Source organism: Oikopleura dioica, chromosome 2 (genome assembly GCF_907165135.1).
Source record: "Oikopleura dioica chromosome 2, OKI2018_I68_1.0, whole genome shotgun sequence".
NCBI lineage: Eukaryota > Metazoa > Chordata > Appendicularia > Copelata > Oikopleuridae > Oikopleura > Oikopleura dioica.
The window spans coordinates 1,043,165-1,062,377 of NC_137292.1; the positions used below are offsets into that span (position 1 = coordinate 1,043,165).

The 19,213-nt window shown below is 38.7% G+C and overlaps 5 protein-coding genes and 1 long non-coding RNA gene across 6 annotated transcripts; 4 read left to right on the forward strand and 2 right to left on the reverse strand.

Moving 5' to 3' along the window:
• The first annotated feature begins 6,571 nt into the window (after positions 1-6,571).
• LOC145700696 (uncharacterized) lies at positions 6,572-7,302 on the forward strand. Its single transcript, XM_081778022.1, has 4 exons — positions 6,572-6,603; positions 6,648-6,932; positions 6,973-7,069; positions 7,117-7,302. Exons 1-4 carry the CDS (start codon positions 6,573-6,575, stop codon positions 7,232-7,234), a joined length of 531 nt encoding a protein of 176 aa, XP_081634148.1. The 5' UTR covers position 6,572; the 3' UTR covers positions 7,235-7,302.
• Positions 7,303-8,462: 1,160 nt separating this feature from the next.
• Positions 8,463-8,935, reverse strand: LOC145696257 (uncharacterized). Its single transcript, XR_014133798.1, has 2 exons — positions 8,859-8,935; positions 8,463-8,809 (listed from the first exon to the last, which is right to left on the reverse strand). It is a non-coding gene; the product is annotated as an uncharacterized LOC145696257 (long non-coding RNA).
• Positions 8,936-10,452: 1,517 nt separating this feature from the next.
• On the forward strand, positions 10,453-12,776 carry LOC145696271 (uncharacterized). Its single transcript, XM_081773273.1, has 6 exons — positions 10,453-10,490; positions 11,340-11,593; positions 11,851-12,118; positions 12,207-12,325; positions 12,367-12,537; positions 12,586-12,776. The coding sequence occupies exons 1-6, from the start codon at positions 10,453-10,455 to the stop codon at positions 12,717-12,719; spliced, it is 984 nt and encodes a 327-aa protein (XP_081629399.1). The 3' UTR covers positions 12,720-12,776.
• A 19-nt stretch (positions 12,777-12,795) lies between these two features.
• On the reverse strand, positions 12,796-13,728 carry LOC145696272 (uncharacterized). The gene is made up of 4 exons (XM_081773274.1): positions 13,612-13,728; positions 13,075-13,570; positions 12,950-13,037; positions 12,796-12,901 (listed from the first exon to the last, which is right to left on the reverse strand). The coding sequence occupies exons 1-4, from the start codon at positions 13,726-13,728 to the stop codon at positions 12,796-12,798; spliced, it is 807 nt and encodes a 268-aa protein (XP_081629400.1).
• Positions 13,729-15,556: 1,828 nt separating this feature from the next.
• On the forward strand, positions 15,557-17,341 carry LOC145696273 (uncharacterized). Its single transcript, XM_081773275.1, has 5 exons — positions 15,557-15,655; positions 16,113-16,325; positions 16,486-16,661; positions 16,702-16,870; positions 17,121-17,341. The coding sequence occupies exons 2-5, from the start codon at positions 16,205-16,207 to the stop codon at positions 17,339-17,341; spliced, it is 687 nt and encodes a 228-aa protein (XP_081629401.1). The 5' UTR covers positions 15,557-15,655; positions 16,113-16,204.
• A 226-nt stretch (positions 17,342-17,567) lies between these two features.
• On the forward strand, positions 17,568-18,537 carry LOC145700695 (uncharacterized). Its single transcript, XM_081778021.1, has 5 exons — positions 17,568-17,649; positions 17,691-17,815; positions 17,987-18,030; positions 18,072-18,287; positions 18,328-18,537. The coding sequence occupies exons 1-5, from the start codon at positions 17,636-17,638 to the stop codon at positions 18,493-18,495; spliced, it is 567 nt and encodes a 188-aa protein (XP_081634147.1). The 5' UTR covers positions 17,568-17,635; the 3' UTR covers positions 18,496-18,537.
• Positions 18,538-19,213: the final 676 nt, after the last annotated feature.

Sequence of the window (19,213 nt, forward strand, 5' to 3'; positions counted from 1 at the left end):
CCCTTTATACCCCTACTTTTAGCTAAACTTTCACGTGGTAGGCCTTTGGTTGGCTTAGCTTCGCTACAAATGCGTCAAAATAGCGAATTTAGCTTCGCTACTCGTGTGCCATATATGGCACAAGAATGTTTTGTGATGTGCCATATTTGGCACATTTGGCGGCGGTGGGACTTTTTCCGCCTAAAATGCATTGTAAGGAATTTTCCCTTATAAGAGGAAGATAAACATTTCCGACATCAATCTGATGTCATTTGGTGTCATCTGATGTCCTATAATGTCAAATGTCTAACATTTGGAAGCATGACAAAAAATTTCCTATTTTCAACATCTCAAGCCGACTTTTTAAGAGTTGTGCCATATTTGGCACATCGAATACACTGCAATGTGCCATATATGGCACATTTGGCGGCGGGGGGTGAAATTCGAGTTTGGCGGCGTAAGGTTAAAAATCTATTGAAAATTCTAGTGATGAAGAGCTGCAAAAAGACTGCATGGGAATAACGATTATACTGCGTGTCGTCTTCTGTGCGAGACAGAATACTGCTTGTCGATCTGCAACTCCGAGTTCGACAGTAAGAGATATCAAGAGGCAGAAATTTTCGTAAAATCAATATTGAGGATGTAACGAAGACTGCCCTTGTGGAGAAAATTGTCCAAACGGATGGCAAGGCTGTGAAAATCCAATTTGCCCAACAACTGAATCAATTAAATCAACAACACCTGGGGATAGTATTTTCTACCCCCGATGCGATGGTGCTGGCGTTGCCCAACTCAGATTCTCTGGAACAAAGCTTCTTCACCTTGATCGAGTCTCGTCGGGAAGTGCTATTCGAATCGTTGACATGGAAATTCTCGAGGGAGGAATCCAGAGAGGAAGGATCGAAGATGCTCTCACAAAACAGCAATGGAGGCTGAATTACTGGGGCTCAGTTAACGGCGGAAATTTCATCATGAAAGATTTCGGCGAAGGCGATTTTTGGAGATTTGTTCCTCATCCAACTTTTCCTGACACTTTCCAGATCCACTGGGACAATGACTACCACTTTGACACCCACGTGAATGAACGGAATGCAATAACTTATCAGCCGCAGAGTTGCAAATTTGCTGAGCTGAGTGAGCTGAGCTGGCTGAGTGAGCTGAGCAGACGCTCAGCGCAGCTCAGCTCACTGATTTTCGAAAATGAATTTATCTGCTCAGCTCAGCTCAGCTAAGACAATAATCACTCAGCTCAGCTCAGCTCAGCTCAATTATTCTCGAACATGATCTATTCTGCTCAGCTCAGCTCAGCTCAGACAAGTATCATTCAGCTCAGCTCAGCTCAGCTCAGTGATTTTAACACAATTTCACTACCAAAAAACAGTAAAAAATAGCTCAAATCATCCCACTTAGCTCAGCTCAGCTCTAATTAGGGTCTGCTCAGCTCAGCTCAGCTCAACTACCTTAAAAAAAGGTCTGCTCAGCTCAGCTCAGCTCAATGACTTCTGAAAATGGCCAGCTCAGCTCAGCTCAGCTCAGTGAGCTCCGAAATAGGCAAGCTCAGCTCAGCTCAGCTCAGCTCAATGACTTCTGAAAATAGGCCAGCTCAGCTCAGCTCAGCTCAGAGAATTTCTCACGCAGCTCAGCTCAGCTCAGCTCAGCGAAAATAAAGCCAAATTTGCAACTCTGATCAGCCGGGAATGATCAATGGACAAGATATCCTCTACGGTAAGGATAAAATTTTCATTTTCTTTTGATATTAAAAATTTTATCCAAAAAGTTCCTCCGATTTCAAATGATGAATCTGTCAACATGGAAAACAAGATGTTTCATTGGACTTTTGAGCTGCCTTGAATCAAGTCTTTTTCCTGCTTTTCTCGAAATATAAAATCGAATAAACGAAAAAATCATTGAAAACGACCGTCAAAAGAACATTTAATCTCGGCGCGAAAAAAAAAATCGCCGGAGGAGGTTTTCTAGAGCACCCCGTGCGAAAGTGGATTACGGAGGCTCATGCTAATCATGTAAGGCATGCGTGACTTAGAGTCGGACAAAATCTGAAACTGTTTTTTTCGCCGCTGGTTCAACTGAAATAACACTTAGCCTTCTTTCTTTTGAACCACTTGGTAAACGGTTGAGCATTTTCCTTTGAAGTCTCCCCGGCGAGAAAAGAAGAAAGATACATAAATACCATACCATTCAAATATGAGTTTTTTCCCACTCAAAAGAATGTTCACATCACGAGAGCGAAACTATCAGCAAGTGATGGGTTACAAACGTGCTTTGTCGAACAGACTGATGAAGATTTCGAAAAGCAGAAATGGCACCGAATCGATAAAATTTTGTTTTTTTTCGACCCCCCGTCAACAATTTTCCTCGAAAAATCGAAAATTTTAAAACAGCTTCTTAGACTTCCTTGAAGTTAAATACATCAAAAAACTTGGTCGGAGCCCTCTTTAACTAATAAAAATCTAAAATTTTAGCAAAATTAGGTCATAATGGTCAATTTTCGGCGAAAAGTCCAATTTTCAAATGCAATTTTGGCGCTGATAGAGTCGAGATTGACCTCCAAAAATGGAACCCGAAAATCGTTTTTGACCCGTAGAATCCATTTCCGGGGTCAAAATTATCAAATTCCGAATTTCGATTTTTCGTAAAGTGTTGACGGGGGTTCCTTAATAATAGATGTTATATTAAACAAATGCAGACTTCAGATTTCCAAGTGAAACGTCACCATAAATTTATTTTGAATTCTTTGGCTCGCTGAAAAATTGCGTCTTCAATCGTGGTCATCTCAATTAACACTCATTTGTCACCAGATGCTAAGTAAGGCTTTTCGAATGGATGAATCGATTCTTTTTTTTTAATATAGGAAATCTTCTGAGCATCAATTTGATAGGTCACACTTAACCCTTACTCCTAAATTTCGTCAACTTCCGGCTCTAGAATCGGACTGGAAGTGGAATTTTCGAAAACAAAAAGGGTCAAAGTTCTTTGAATTTCCTGCTGATGACAAAAAGGTATGGTGTTAGGCTCTAATGGGCTAGAAAACCTCCAAAACCTTAAAAAAGCGCGTCAATACTAATGAAAAAAGGCTCAAAATAGTATCAAACTCAATTTCATTAAAAAGTCCCTTTTCTACTGTATCATCTTTGAAAGCAAAGGTAAAGAGGTAAGAGATGGTTCTGGTTGAACTCACCGGACATGAGTTGTAAAATATTTGAAAATTGAAATAAACAGATCTGCCAGCTACGGAGAAATCAAGGGAATCCTTTGCTTATAAACTTATGTCACAGTGCATTTGGCTTATAAAGTCAAATATTATTCCAGCCATCAAAATTTGCCAGAAAACAACTGTCAAAAAACTGAAGTCCGAAAAATGATTCATTAATTTTTTATCTCTTTGAATTCAATTTTCAATAATTTAATTTAAAACAACTTTTTTGAGCTTCGTTTTTTCCTTCTTCCGGAAGCCCAAGTGTTGAACTTGCCAAAACAAGAAAATTGGTAATAATAATTTGATCAAGACGAAGAAAGAAGTTATGGATGCTGGTTGGTATGAAAACAGGGCGTATGATTATAAAACAGCGAAAAACGTGGACAGAAGCGAAATGAAATCACGTTAGAGGGTGGCAGGCAAAGGCTTGACCCGCCTTATCGAGTTTGAGGGTCACTATCTTAAGACGACGAGGTTTCAGTGGAAAATTTGAAGGCACCATAAAAATCCCTACGATCCCGACAATAGGTAATTTTGATTTATATTATATGAAAGAAGTCTACCAGCTATGATTTTCTCGTTCTTTTTCCCTGCAATTAGCTAAAGGATTATGAGCTTATAATTTCTATCATACTGTATGATGCATACATATATATTATATATCATATATATGGCTATATATTATATACGGCTCCAAGATTCATGATGGGGGGGGGGGTGTTATATATAATATATTATATATAATATATAGCCGGGGCTTTAAAGTGAAAGTTTTTCTTAACAACTATTCTACCGACTCCCTTATCAATGAAAAGTTATCATGTTTTCTCGATCGACAACTTAAGGATATACAGCTCCTTAAAGGTAAGGTTGCTAGATGCAGGTTTTTTTGGTTTCGAATATTTGGCAATATTGGTCTTTGTTTTCAGTTTTTATTGTCTTAATTGCCTTGAACTATGTTTTTGTAATAGTTTTTATGGTAAAATTGATTTTGATGGGGGGAGGGTGTGTCCCTTACACTGAATTTTCACCGTTCGGAAATTCTCTTTTAAAAAAAAAATCATATTCGCGGATATAATAGAATACCTATCTTTTGCGGTATATTTCTACTGTTGTATTTTTAAAAGAAACTTATCTGAACCTATTGTAAACGTGGTGGGTGGTTCCGTTTTGATCTAAGCTGGATCGGTTCTTTCACTAATTGGATAACTTCCCGAAAGCTATTTAACAAATTTAAGAGCGACAAGTTCCAGACAATTTGACGACGATCCGAAGGCGCTTTTCCGAAAAATCCAATCACGATAAATTTTCAAAATAAACCGTCTTACGTGAATAAATCCAGCAATTTTGATCCCTCCTCTTAGCGATCCAGATCTAACGAGAGCTAGTGGCGCAGAGACGAGTTATTTGAAAGAGGGTCATTACAAAAAGATAAAAATGCTTGAATTCGTTGCGCTGAAGTAATAACAAGGCTCAGTGAATTTCTTGAATTCCGCTTCCAACCCAGCGACGTGGTCCCACTCAAAAAACGCTTCGTGCAGATTTGCTAAACGAATATTTTTCGAAGATGTTTTTCTTGACAGGATAGTTTCCAAACCCTCCCTTGCTCTCTGAATTTTAAATTTAGAAAGTTTTTATGAAATTTTTAAAAATTCATGAAAAATGCGAACTTATAACTATGTAAAAGCAATGATATTTTCGTACTTTGAGCAAGTCTAGAAAGAAACAATAGAAAAAGCGCGGGCTAAGGGGCAACCAAAGCGGCAATCGCAAAGGGTCAACTACCTGCGCAACCCACTGTAAGAGAAAACAATATAAAAGATGAAGATTTTCAAGTTTTTAACAATTTTTGCTCTTGGCTCAGCGCAGCAAACTAGAATCGGGAGTAGATACTTCTGTATTGATGACAATTCTATACATGGTGATGGAAGAAGAAGCGATTTCAGATACTGCTCAGGAAAGGGTCACAGAGAAATTTTCCAAAGCTCGAAATTGTTTATTCAAAACCCTCGCTCAAGCAAGCTGTTGACGTCGTCGGAGGAGCTGACAATTTTATCCGGCTGTTGAATGAGACAATTGCCGGTGAGCTTCAAAGAGAAGTCGAATATCGCGGCGGTCTTGACGCTGTCCAATCTCGACTGATGGAGGTTCTCGCTGCTTCTAGTGCCGCTGCTGGTGAAGGAATTGCCGCTCTGCAGACTTTGATCTTTGGAGGGCTCATGATGATGATGCAAAATTAAAACCCTAACCCTAACCCAAATTGTGCTTGAAATAACAAATCTTTCTTTAATAAATCTTGAAAAAAAAATCTTGTCTCTTTGAAATCGATTCTTTCTGAAAAAATACTCATCTAAGATGCACGTCAATTTTGATCTTACGAGCTCCTTAAAAACGACAGTAAAGAAGCTTTTATGAAAATGAATGAAGCTAGCTTGCGCGTCTCGAGATCCCCGATCATCAGATTATCCTCAGACAGTAAGATTGATATGAAAAAAGATGACTCTCTTAAACTCACTTTTTGAAAAATTCGAAATGCTGAAGGCTTTTCGGAGGGAGATAAGAGACTTGAAGATTGGGTTACGAATTTTTGCCAAGACGAGGAGGCCGGTGTCGAAAAAGGATATGTAAGAGGATGAAAAGCTCAATCATCGCTTTTGGCCTTGATTTCTAAAAGAAAAGAAGAATATTAATTTTTTCTACTTGAAAATTTTCTTCCTTGATTTCAATTTAGCACTCGAGCGAAAAGGGGCAATCGCGGCCTTGAAATGTCAATTTACAACGGAATTTCAAGATTCAACAACGAGATTTTAAATATCCCGGGTGGGCAAAATTATCTTCCTTCTTTATAATTTTGTCAGTTTTCACCTCGCCGAAAATATCAGGCGGAGAAACCTCGATCAGCGTTTCTTTCGACGACTCGAATTCTTCCGAAGACGAGGACGATGATTCGGACTATGTTTCGACCAGAGAAAACCGGCAAGAAGATGGCGGAGATACGGCTAAACAGTCTAAGAGGTAAAGAAAAAGAAAGAAGCTCTGAATGAATTGTTTTAGGCATCGAAAAATGAGCATTATCGCTGACGAAGAAGGAATGAAAGAAAAGCTCCACGATTTTCTTTGGTTTCCTCTTTGACTCCAAAATAATTCATTATCAATAAATTCTATCTCCTTCGTTATTTACAGTAACCAAGCTACTATCCTGCTGTTTTTCCGAATCGCTTGGATCATGAAATTGACAAAACGACTGGCGCTAAAATTTTTACTGCGCCCTGGAAACAGAACATTATTGAAATTAAGATTATGATTGGCAAATATCATATCTGTCGGCTGCTCATGCTTAGTTGAGAAATTACTACTCAGTTTTTGAACTTCCTGAGAGATGAATTTTCAAAGATTTTTTCTAGCGATAGGTTTTTTTCATTCTCTTATTTGATAAAAGATTGATTGTTTTTAGTGCTTGTTCAAGGACGTTTTTTTCGTGAAGAGCGCGAAGATAATTCGACGACGGAAGCTATTGACATTTTGACAACAGCTGCAGCAACAGATATACCTTTGGAGTCAGTTGCAACAGAGGAGCCCGTTGAATCATCAACATCATCATCAACAACAACATCAACAACGACAACAACAACTACTACAACGACAACAGAAACAACCACGCCGCCAGAAGAAATCGTAGAAGAATCCACAACAGAAATTTTCATTTCTGTGAACACAACAGATTTAGATGATGAAAGCGGTAAAGAAGGATAAATGAACGTTTTTTTATTTGTTTTCAGGATCTGGAGGATGCTCCACTGGATGCATCATTGGAGCTGTTGTTGGAGGTGTATTCGGTGCATTGCTTATTATCTTGGCTCTTTGCAGCTGCTTTAGGTTTGTGAAACCTTCTTTTTTTCGATTCTCATTATCATCTTTTCTAGCACAAAGAAAGAAGTCGCCCCTACTGAAGTGAACAACTCAATCTCCTCTTCTGCATCATCTTCCTCGAACTCATCGGGAGCTTCCTCTAGAAAAAATTCCGAAAGCGACGAAAACTGAAGAAAAAAATGTTTGATCAATACAATTTTATTTTTATGATAATGGCTTTATGTGTATTTCATTAGCTTTTTCTGCAGTCGTTGGATTTCAAGAGCGCATTGAGCTTTTCTCAAATCTGATTCGTCAAATTTTCCATCGTATCTCTTCAGTCTTTGTTTTTTCATCTTCTTTTTGAGGGATTTTCGTGTTGGTGGAGGTGGCGCATTCTTTTTGAAGTTGGATATTGATGAGCGGGACGAAAGGTCAGAGGGGTAAGAAAGATCGGATTTGATCTTTTTTTCTGCTTTTCGGACAAAAATCTTGAAATTTTGATGATTCATTAGGCCAAAACAGACATCGAAAGCCCCTTTTAAAACGTTGCTTACCTGAATCAAAAGCGTAATAAGAGCAATAAGACAAGTAACCCCAGCGCCTAAAGCAACAAGTTTCGGTATTGACCACCAGCTCTTTCCAGGAGGAACCTCTTCATTTATATTCAAAAGCTCAAAGACATTTTTATCCGCTGAAAACTTCTACTTATATTTTTCTCTATTTATAAGATTTGAAGCGGCCCTTGAGTGCAAGAAGTCTGAGCGACTTCAGTTGTTATTGGAATTGAGGGCGATCGAGTCTGAGTTCTGCGAGTTGGCACTGGAGGCCCGAGGGGAGAGCCAGGAGGATATAGGTTCAGCTTTCCGTTTTTATCTATCATTCCCCCATCTGATCGGTAAACTGGTACGTTGAGGGATGGTTGGTTGTTTATTTGCGGACGTTTTGGGCCAGACGTGCTATTATCAGGGTAGCTTTCATTTTCATTATTTTATTTATAAGTTGCAGTTATTATTGTTTTGTAACTGACAATCAATTTTGCTTCATTTAATACAAAAATCTGGTAACAGTTAATTAGAAATCATAAATTTTCATGATAAAATAGAGAATTATTGGACTTTTGAATCATTTTAACAGATTTTTTCTTAAAAAACATAAACGTTTTACCATGTATTCTGTATCATGATTTTCCAAATTATAGAGTTTATACAGGTCAATGATCAAGCTTATTCTTTGAGAATCTCATTTTACTCTTATGAATGCCCGAATCGTTCCCTCTGGTTTATACTCCGATGAGGTTTCGCTTGGATTATTGAACAGCTGGGTAAAGTCAAAGGATCCCGCTGATTTTTGTTATCAGATTTCATGGTATCGGAAACCGGAAAATAATGTTTCGCAAGAAAGCCGTGAAAAATTTTGTTTAATATGAAAATACAAATCTTCTAGCTTCATCTTTGAAATACCCATTCCTAAAGCTCTGTCCATCAAAATCCGGCGGAGTCATTTTCCGCGGTCCAAAGTTATCGAAGCCTGAATTCGGCAGCGGCGCTCTTGTTATTGGCATTCTTCCGCCGCGGCGATTCCACGAGCCGAAATGATTTCCTTCCGCCTGATCTTCATACGCAGCGTTGGTGAATTCATTGATCAAGTGTTCTAGGGATTGGGCGTAGTCTTTGTCGACCCAACGATACTTGAACATGTATCCTCGAGTTGGCATGTCGGAGGAGGAGGTTTCCGAGACGAAGGCTTTTATGATGACTTCATCACCTTAATTTTTGATTCAAACATCGTGGTTTTTATGGAGAAAGGAACGAACTGTCAGAGACGAAATCTGGCGGCGGTCGATCGTCACAAAGTGGCCCTAGCTCCCGCTGCGTTTCTCCGTCTAAGAATTTAATTACCCAAAGGATCTTACCGTCAATTTACCGATGACAGTTATATTTTGCTCCTCGCAAATCGGGCTCAGCAGAATATCCTCAAATTCAATCAAAATTCGCTGCTCAATATCGGGCGCGTAAATGTGGTAAATGCATTGCCAGCCAAGTTCGATTTTGTTTGGGTAAGATCTGGAGACGATGATTTTGGAGTCCTCGCCGGCTTGAAGCTCTTCGTTTGGGCACGCTAGAATCAAATATTGAAGGGCAATTAGTAGGAGTAATGAGTTGGCAGGATAAGCGTACTTGAGATGTCCCAGGTGAGGTCGGTTGGTATTCCAAATGGCTGAGAGTGGATTATTTTTTAGACACCATAAAATATTTTCTCAATTTATCAGTTCGATTTTCGAAGAAAAAAAGAAACCAAAAAATCTGAAATCATATTCAATATTTTACTTACATGAAATATCCCATCTCATCGGCGGTAGGGCAAAAATTTCTCTAAGAATAAAAAATAAAATTATCATCTTATTTTCATTTTAGGCGAATCAGAAAGATTTTTGCCTGAGAAAGGGATGAAGCTCTACTTACCATCTCGAAGATCAACCGTTTCAAATTTCGAAGCTTTCGAATCAAGCCAAATCGCGCGCGTTTTCTTACCAATGCTTCGAAATCCGCGCTTTGAGCAGTTTTAATCAGGTTATTTAATAAGGAAATCAGCTGAATAAATGCGACTCCAGCTTTTATCTATTATTATTGCGAATAAGTACCGGTTAGTTTCTCAAATAGACGCATTAATTTTTGAAAGGTCTACTTGGCAAAAGTATATTTAATACGCACGATGCTCAACTGATCAGCTCATTTTCAAACAAAAAAAAGGAATCAAACATGAAAGTCTTCGATTTTTCAATTTTTGCTGCACGTAAGTTATCAAGATACAGAAGAAATGAAGTTTAAATTTGCAACCTTGTGCTCAAAGACCGAGAATATTGTCAAATTTGGGGGTGGCGTCAGGAAATTTCGACAAATTTTGCGTGTGCAGCTATTCAGCTTCTGATTGGTCGGTGAGCCAAAAGTAGGCTTCTGACTGGTTGAAGATTTCCAAGCGAAATTTGTCGGGATTTTTCGTCGGTTCCTGACACCTCCTCAATTTGCGGAATATTTTTCAGAAAAAGATACAGTTAGGTATATAATAATATTTTCTTTAGTCGTTGAATGTTCTTTCGCCCAAGATTGGACCGATATGTTCAAAAAGCGTAACCTTCAAATCATGAGAAGAAACGGAATGCACGTGATGAGGCGAACCCCGGACCTGTTCAACTTCGATCCTTCTGAATTTAGCTTCGTTCCCTCCGATCATTTCCCAGAAACAGAAGAAAACAAGCGAAATATGCACATTTTATGAAAATTTCTGTTGTTAAAAAATTATTTATATGTTCACTCAACCAAATTTTCAATAAAAAATCAAAAAGAAAAATTTCTAGAGAAATTGGAATTTCAAGTTTAATCCAAAAAAACCTCCGTCAAAATGCAAAGATGAGTACCGGAGACAGAAAACACGCTTTCTGCGACGGGTAACACAAAATTATACAAAAAAGTGAGCGCGCCGCTCAAATTCGTGCTTATCGCGGAAGAGCTACCGCGGAAGATTATTCTTTCGAAATTCAGAAACAAGCTGAATTGAACTTCTCAACAAGAGGATTCTTAAATCAATTGGTGGTTGAAGAGTTCGATTTCGATTCCTTAGAAATAGAGGTCACGAATTCCCGTGCTTAAAATCGACTGCAGATAAGGGCGTCACTTTGATATTTTTTTTCAGAATTTTGGTTCGGCGCAGCTGTCTATAACCTCCCGTACCTCCTTAATTTAGGTATATTTCTGCCCCCAAATAAAGATTTTCGAATAGAAGAATGTTAAATCTTTCATACTAGTGTTAAAGAAGAGATACCCTTAACCCAGGTTTTTCATAATTTTGGTTCGCGCGAGACCCATTTTGTCAAATTTCGTAACGTTCAAAAAAGTACGATTCCTCGAGTACGGGCGAAAACGTCTCGCACGCAAAATTCAACGCGGTTTAGCGCGCCACCGCCGAGCACCATAAATACCGCACCACCACAGTTTCAGCCGCTACTCACATCTATTTTCGATCTCTGAAAAGGCGAAAAGTCAATAGTTTCAGAGTTTCACTAGAGAAAGAGTTTATTATTTCAGTTTGTTTTATTTTTTGTCAATCGAAATCAACTAAAGATGAAGGTTCTTGGATTTTTAGGAATGGCTAGAGAAAATCCATTTTGAGCACCATAATTGTCTCATCATCATTCGGCTTGAATATTTTTATTCTAGAGCCGAGGTCGGTCCCATTTGTCAATTTCATCAAGTATTTGGGTGTGTGAGAAAGTTTTAATGAATTAAAATTGAGTAAGAAAATTTTCACTGAAAGAATCTCAAGCCATAAAAGTCGCAAAAATTTTTGCCCAAGAAGGATCAGGAGACAACAATGACGCTGGTTGCCCAAATGAGAGCTGGGAATTCAACGGCGCTTCTTGCGTCCCAAAATCTTCAGAGTACAGCCTCACTTGTGACCCGATCAATGGAATGACCTTGTCGGTGAACTCGGGTGTTCTCTGGGAGAACGCTAGAATTCAGCAAGATTACAAAGGATCTTTTCTTCGAATAGGTATGTCGTTTTTACGAATAAATGTTTATTTTATTTAAATTTTTAAAATAAAAAGAAGAAGAAAAAATATAAATCAGAAATTTAAAATCAGAAAATTAGCACCATAATGAAATAACACACTCTCAATGCCCGATTTTATAATTTCATTTCTTGTTGTAATTCAACTTGAAATTATTCTTCCGCCTATATAATGCGTGTCAACCGGATTCTCTCTCTTTAATTTTTCAGACTTTTATATACCATAAAAACTCACTTAGGCATGTGTGGTGGCCGCCGCGACGAGAACGGCCCCTTCGATTTCACCATCAACGCCGCTTGGGACTACTGCGGCCCGTCAAACGTCTACCACGACGAGTCCTCCGGCGAGATCGTCCTCTCCTTCACCGTTCTCGGCGACATCGACGCCATCACCAACGACGACGGCCTCCTCATGTCCCGCGCCCTTTCCTTCCAAGCAGAATGCGCGTTCAAAGATCACCTCGAAGTTTCGGAAACTTTCACAGCAGATCTTGGCGGAATGATGAGAAGGAATGTTTTAAATATTTTCTTTAGTGAGCAATAATAGTGGAGGAGCATTTTTTCTTAAAATATCGAATAGTTACTTAAAATCATCAAGAACAAAATCTGGAGCTGTCAGAAAGGGAGATCAGAGCTTTGTCGACCTCTTCAGCTTGAATTTTTACGAAGATGGGGAGTTCACCAATGCTCTAGAAGAGCCAAAGGGAGTCATCGGTAAGTCAGATTGTTCTCTTCATTATTGACCGAAATCTTAGGAAAACCTGCTTATGCAAAACTCAACGCTCAGCCCCTCCCCTCCGCCGTCGACTACCAAATCAGCAAATGCATCGTCAATGGACTAGACGATAGCTTCGAAGAAATTTCTTACGAAGTCGTTCAGGAAACTTGCGCTTCCGCCTTTGTCAATGCTCAAATTGAACAAAACGGTAAGCGAAGCTCGAGTTCAAAGGAAAAGAATTAATTATTGAATTCAGGAAAGGGTCTTTCGTACGATGTCTTTGCCTTCGGCGAGAGCCCAGCTGCGATGAGCCAATGGCTGACCTGCACGGTCAAACTCTGTGCGGACGAATGTCCCGAGCGGGAAGATTCTCCTTGTTCCTACGAATAACTTTTCTCTTCTTTTTCGATTTTCAGGTTAATAAATACAACTGTTTATTTTCTAAAATCATTGATTTCTTCTTCATTCAGCTAGAAATGAGCACGCAGAAAATCTTGTCTTCAAGTAAAATCGAAAAGGCGACGCATTTTGGCTTCCCTCGACAAACTCTGTAGCAGAAATTTTCAGGCTCGCTAGAAAAAGATAGAAAAATTTTCTTCAAAAAAAAATTTTTTTCTTACGCATCATAGACAGGGGGAACAGGAGCTTTTCGTAATTTCATTTTTCCAACTGCCATTTTTGTCTCACTTTTCAGACAAATATTTGCCCCTGAAAAAATTAAACATTATCGATTTGAAGTACTTACCTTTGTGGTTGTGATAAAAAGGAGTCATTTCTTGCAGCCCTTTTGGGCAAAAGCTCTGAAATTGACAAGCCATCGGTTCTACATTGAATAAAGGAGAGAAAAAGCCATAGGAGCCGATTATGCAATCTCTTCTTTTTGTCGATCCGGTGTTTTTCGTCGTTGCTCCTGTGCCACAATAAGTGCAGATTGTGGAGCCAGACTTATCTGCAAAAAAGCCCCTTTCGCAAGGAAACTTTTCATCTTCCTGACAAAAGTGCCCGTACTCACAGGGTCGGCAAATTGTTGAACCATCGATTCTATATTCTCCCGCAGCACAGGGCTCCAACAACATCTTGCATTCATTTGGCAGATCTTCGATGGGCTCATGTCCTTCTTTGCACTTGCAGGAATCGTGGCCGATTTGTTTCTCCATGCTTTCGGAGCAATAACAATCGAAGCTTCCGAGGGTATTTTCACAAAGTTGGGTTTTGTGGCACTTATTATAATCATCCTCAATCTAAGGAGTTTATTCTCGGCAATACTTTTCTTAAAATTTACCGGATTCAGGCATTCATCCTTGTCAACACACTCAGTAGCAGAGTTATTAAACCTCTCAAATCCTTCTTTGCAAACGCACTTTGCCTTCCCTTCATCAAGATCAAAGTCGAGTTCCATATTTGCCGTGCAATTGCAAGTATAGCTTCCAACTAGGTACCCGCTGAAATAAAAGAGGCGATTTTACAGCCCCCTTTTTTTATCTAATTCCGTTTCGTAAATTGAACATTTTAGTCAAGACATGTTTTTGAGCAAAGAAAAAATTTTTTTTTTGAATTTTTTTTTTCTCAGCGGGTACCTAGCTTCCAACTGTATCCTCGCAAACTTGACTCTCATGACATTGATGTCCATAATTAGGATTTCCCTCAAAAGGTTATGATGATTACTTGCTGAAAAACACTTACTGGATAGAGACACTCATTAATATTTATGCACTCGATTTCGATGTAATTCATATGAAAACCAAGTGGACATCTGCATTGTTCAGGCGAACCTTCTTCAGCCTGTAAATTAGGACGAACGAAATGTTCTTTACAAAGGCAAAATGGAGATCCTTCGCGCATTTCACAAGTTTGAGTCGGGTTACATTCGTTTTCAGTCTTCTGAAGTACAAAAAAATTGAAATATTCCAAAGAATACCGGACAAGGTTCTTCAACGCAAACAAGATCTCTCTTGTAGCGATCAAGAATCGCGACATCGTCATTTTCTTGGATAAATCCATCTTTGCAGACACACTACGAGGATGATGAATAAGAAATGATAATTTTACAAACTCTATTTTCATCATATCCATCTTCGTCATGATCACTTTCAGAAAATTTTGCATTTTTGTGACAGCAAAAAGGGCGCTCTTTGTTTTTGATATCATTCGGTATATTTTAAAAAGTTATTCAGTCCATTCACCGAAAATCAAATCCGGCTTCGATATATTTTCTTTTTGTAAAATTCATGAATTAACAATTTTATTTTGAATAACTATCCCTCAGATCTGTCAATCTGCTCAAAATCATATAAGCACTCACAGTCGTTCCCGATCATTTCATGTTGAGGAAATGAATTCTCCCCTCCTACTGATTTACATTCGTCAGCTAAGCCGATTGGAAGGAGAAAAACTAAAATTTTCATGTTTCTCTGACAATGACTCCTGAAAACAAACTTTTGAATTTCAAGTCAAAAGTAAGTCGATCAATTGTAAGGCAATTGTCAGAATAATTTGTTTGATCATAGAAATATATGTCGGTTTTTACAAAAGCCGCATTAATAATTGACATTTTACTCTTAAGGGGAAGGGGGCATTATTAATTGGCAAACTTGAAAATTGAGGTCTTGTTCTGATGCGATAGGATTTTGGAGAAAATTCAATCAGTCGAGATTGAAAAAACTTGTCCAGGAATGCGACGGTGGGACCTGCTGAGCGAGAGATGCCCTCCGGCTCAGCCAATTCACCAGCGACTGGTCATCCCCGTTTTCCTCGCGATTTTTATTCCGTCTTGTCAGAATAATAAATTCTCTTTTAAAAACAGGTTTCTTGTTTTTTAATGGTTTCAGAAACAGCTAGAGAAAGAAGGAGAAAAGCGAGAAGATGCGCTCGAAATCCGAGGCTTCCAGGAAAAGATTTAAATTCGAAAAATTATATTTTATACAGAAAATTCTAGCAAAATGGAAAAAAAAAACGACAATAATTATTTATTTTTTTAATTTTTATTATATTTTTTTACTTTATCTATTAAAAAAAATATATTAATTATTATTTAAATAATCTATTTCATTTATTATTTTCTATTTTTATTTATTTCTTTAATTTTTTTTTTCTCACAAAAACTTTTTCAAAGTTTAATTTGTTAAAATCAATAATCAAGTTAGTCAAAGTTCAAACTTTATCAATAATAATTTATTGCTCAATAAACATTTTGAACTCCCTTTTGATAAAAAAGAGTCAATCTTGATTAGAATGCCAAATTCAAAAAGAAGAAAACGATGTAATAACAAGAGATTTCGACATCGAAACAACTTCGGCTCCAGCTGATCCCAATTTAGTGACTGAAGGTTTGATTTTTTCATTTTTGCAAAACAATGGCCCAACCTTAATTTCATTTTCAATTGGAATATTGGAAAGAAGGGAGCTTCTTTTATTTGTTTACATGGCGATCTGAGCCAAGTTCAGTCGGCTTACTTCCATTGTTCTGATTTTCGAGTGACCTTCTTTCTCAAAAAAATTGTCTTGTTTTGTGAAAAAAAGAGTCGTACAAACTTTCAACTAGCCAAAATAAAAATTATCGACCGAGCCTCAAAACAAATCTTGTTTTTCATATTTATTCTAGCGTCGGTTTTGGCAAAAAAAGAGAAAAAAACTCAGGTTTCTTATTAAAAAAACATCACCTTGGTAAATAACAATCAACTACTACCTAGGTCCAATTAATCATGTAAAACTAAGAACCTCTTTGTTTCTATCAAAACGAAAAATTATCGTGATAACTCATGAATCATGACTGGCCCTTTTTAGTTTTTAACGGAATCATCCCCGTAACCGAAATCGGAACCTACACAAAACCTCCTCGCCGAACACTTTCTACTTCGACAACGATTCCGACAACAATGATCACAAATCTTACCCTCGCAAGTCCAGCTGAAATTGTAGTGCCAGCAAATCCGCAGCCAAGAGCGATGGATGGATGGATGGTTCTAGTCGGAATTATTGCTGGAACAATTATTTTAGGTAAGACTCATTTTTCAATCGTGGTGGGAGTCGCGCGGGTCAGCAAGTTCTTGGCACGATTTTTCCGTCCCACGAAGTTTTTCAACCCTTCTTGTGAGCTCTCTGACCCGCGCGACGTACCCGGTGGCATTTTTTTCTTCAGAGTTTTAATCGCTTTTAGTGACGCTTGTCTGGAACACCGTTAAACTTTGGTGTCGAAAAATCGAGCGCGATTCCATGCGACGGCCGGGAGTCATCGCCTATTTGACCGAAGATGAAGCAATTACGACTCAAGGACACGGCCGACTCGCTGAGGTACCGCTGGAGAGGCTTCATGAACTCAGCATCGCTTTATCTGTAAATACCTTTTTCCCTCTAAATCATTAACCTTTTCTAGCCGGGAAATGTGGCCCAAGCAGCGCCAGGGGAAATAATGCTTACGAATTCGCAATTAAATCGGTTGATAGTTGCTGGAGAAAGTCAGTCAAACTATCAGATGAGAACCGGAACGCCTGTTCGACCAAATACGCCAGAGGGGCGGAATGGCGATGGAAATTTAGGGACATGTTCGAACACCATAACTTGTTTCAATTTTTGATTGATATAGATTTTTAAAAAAAAACGAGGTTGAACAGACTCTAAAATCCTCTTCGGTTATTTATTTGAGATCTTCGGATCCTATTTCTTACAAGTTGTAGTATAACAACGAGTTTAACGACCAAATCAATGTTTGTGAAAGATTTCTGCGTATTATGATATAGATATGAAATTTTCTAAAAATCATATATTTTGAAACAATTATTGAACATTTCAAAGATCCCCGCGAATCACCCCAACCGACCGCTCCACTCTCCCCAACCTTCACAACAACAAGCAATCTCCCCGCCCCGCCCCCTTACTCCGAAATAAACCCCCATCCGACCCCCTTAGACCCTTCCCCTCCTCAAGAAGCTCAAGAAAATAACGATCCAAATGACTCCGACTCCTCCTCCGGCGAAATAAACGAGCCAAACGAATCGAGAACAACGAATTTATAATGAAAAAATTGACTTGTAATCAAAATTATAATTGCCCAAAAATGTACACTGATGACTGCAAATAAACGAAAAGCTACAGATCTACTAATTGCCGCGCGCAGGGAGCGCTCACTCCCGCGAGGAAGATATTGTAAGGGAATGTTGTTAATCCCGTTGATTTCGCATAAGCGACTCGCGTATTTGAGCACTTGCGAAATGTCACTTACTCCCATCATTCGAGTTTCGAGGTCAGCCGGAGGTCGACCCGTCTGAGTTTTTTTTTCCTTTCTATTTTCGTCGTTTTTTCTTCATCAAATGCAATCACAAAGGTAAGAAAATCATCATAACTCGTTTTTTATTATGAATATAGCGCTTTACATGCAGAAACTTTATTGCGGAAGCTGAACAGTCAGAGAATTTGCGGAATATTTGTGGATTCCTCCTTGATTTCCAGAAGTGGAGAAGTTGTTTTCTATCATTCAGCAATTTTAAATGGTGAGTGCAGGAAAGAATCTAGAATCAGGAAAAAGCAACCATAATATCATCATATTTTTATTCTGTTACCAAGAAAATTTTACGCAACTTTGAAGTGTTATCCTTATCTCTGCCACCTTGACAAATCTCTAGTCCTTTCAAAAAATTAAACCTAACCTTCCATTATTCTAGCAATCGCTTCATCAACTGCTATTCTGCCGATCATTGCCGACCAAGTAAGATCTCCAATTCTTCACCCAATGATCCCTTTATAAAGTATTCTCATGTGACCCTGAACCTCTTCTTCGACTATGTCTACCTCGGGGTCATTTCAAACGATGTGAGCCTGAAAACCTACCGCGAACTGTGGAATTTAGGCCGACAGCTGAAGTTAAAAGAGCTGCAAACAGCTCTTCATCCTTTTTCTGAAACTGGCGACAGCTTTAGCCCAACGAGAAAGCGCAGCAAATATCCTGTTTTGCGCAAAGAAAAGGTAGTTTTTCTCTTCCTTTTTTCGCCAAAAAGAATTCTAGGAAGCGCCAGAAAAGAAAAAGCCGCGCCTAATCGCCACCGCCAGCCATCGAAAATCGCCACGTTCCTCATCTGAAGCTTCATTTACAACGGATCGCTCTGGCGCAAGATTTCGGATACCAAAAGCTCGACTCAAAAGTGCAAAAAGAAAACTTTTTGATCAAGACTAACATGTGTTTCTTTATTTCTGTAACTGCTTTTTGTCTTCTTATACTAATACAGTTTGCTTCTTACAGTATCATTTCTTTTGATATCCGGTTGATAGTCAATCCAAAACACCAGAAAAAGGTGACTCAAAGCCGGAGAAACCGAAAAGTCCCGATCGAAAGGCGAAAATTTGGAGACCATTCGAAGAGAAGGAAATTCTAGAGCGAAACCCACTTGCTTGTGGAATGTGCGGGAAGATTTTTGCTTCAGTAACTTCAAGAAAAAGGCATGAAAAGACCCATCTTGGGATCAGGAACAGGCTCACTTTTAGTTCAGTTACTTGCAATTCTCGGAAAATTCAGAGCCCGAAAAAGACCATTTCAGTGCAATTTCTGCTTCAAGACTTTTTCCCAAAGTGGCCATCTTGGTATTCATCTGAGAAGTCATACCGGCCAAAGACCTTATACATGTTCAATATGCAATCGTGAATTCTCACGGAGAGATGCTCTTGCGCGCCATCAGCAAATTCATTCTTAGACTTTTCAACTTTCACCAACGGATTCCTTCCTCCACCATTTTTTTTCTAGAATTAATCGACTAAAACAATCTAACGAGAGTTTTTGCTGCATACTAACAGTAACTTACTAACTCAGCGGGAGGGCTACCGTGGTGGGAGTCAAATTATGGGTCAGGCACACGAAGCGTTTTAACCCGTTCTGTGTGATTTTTGACCCATCCAGG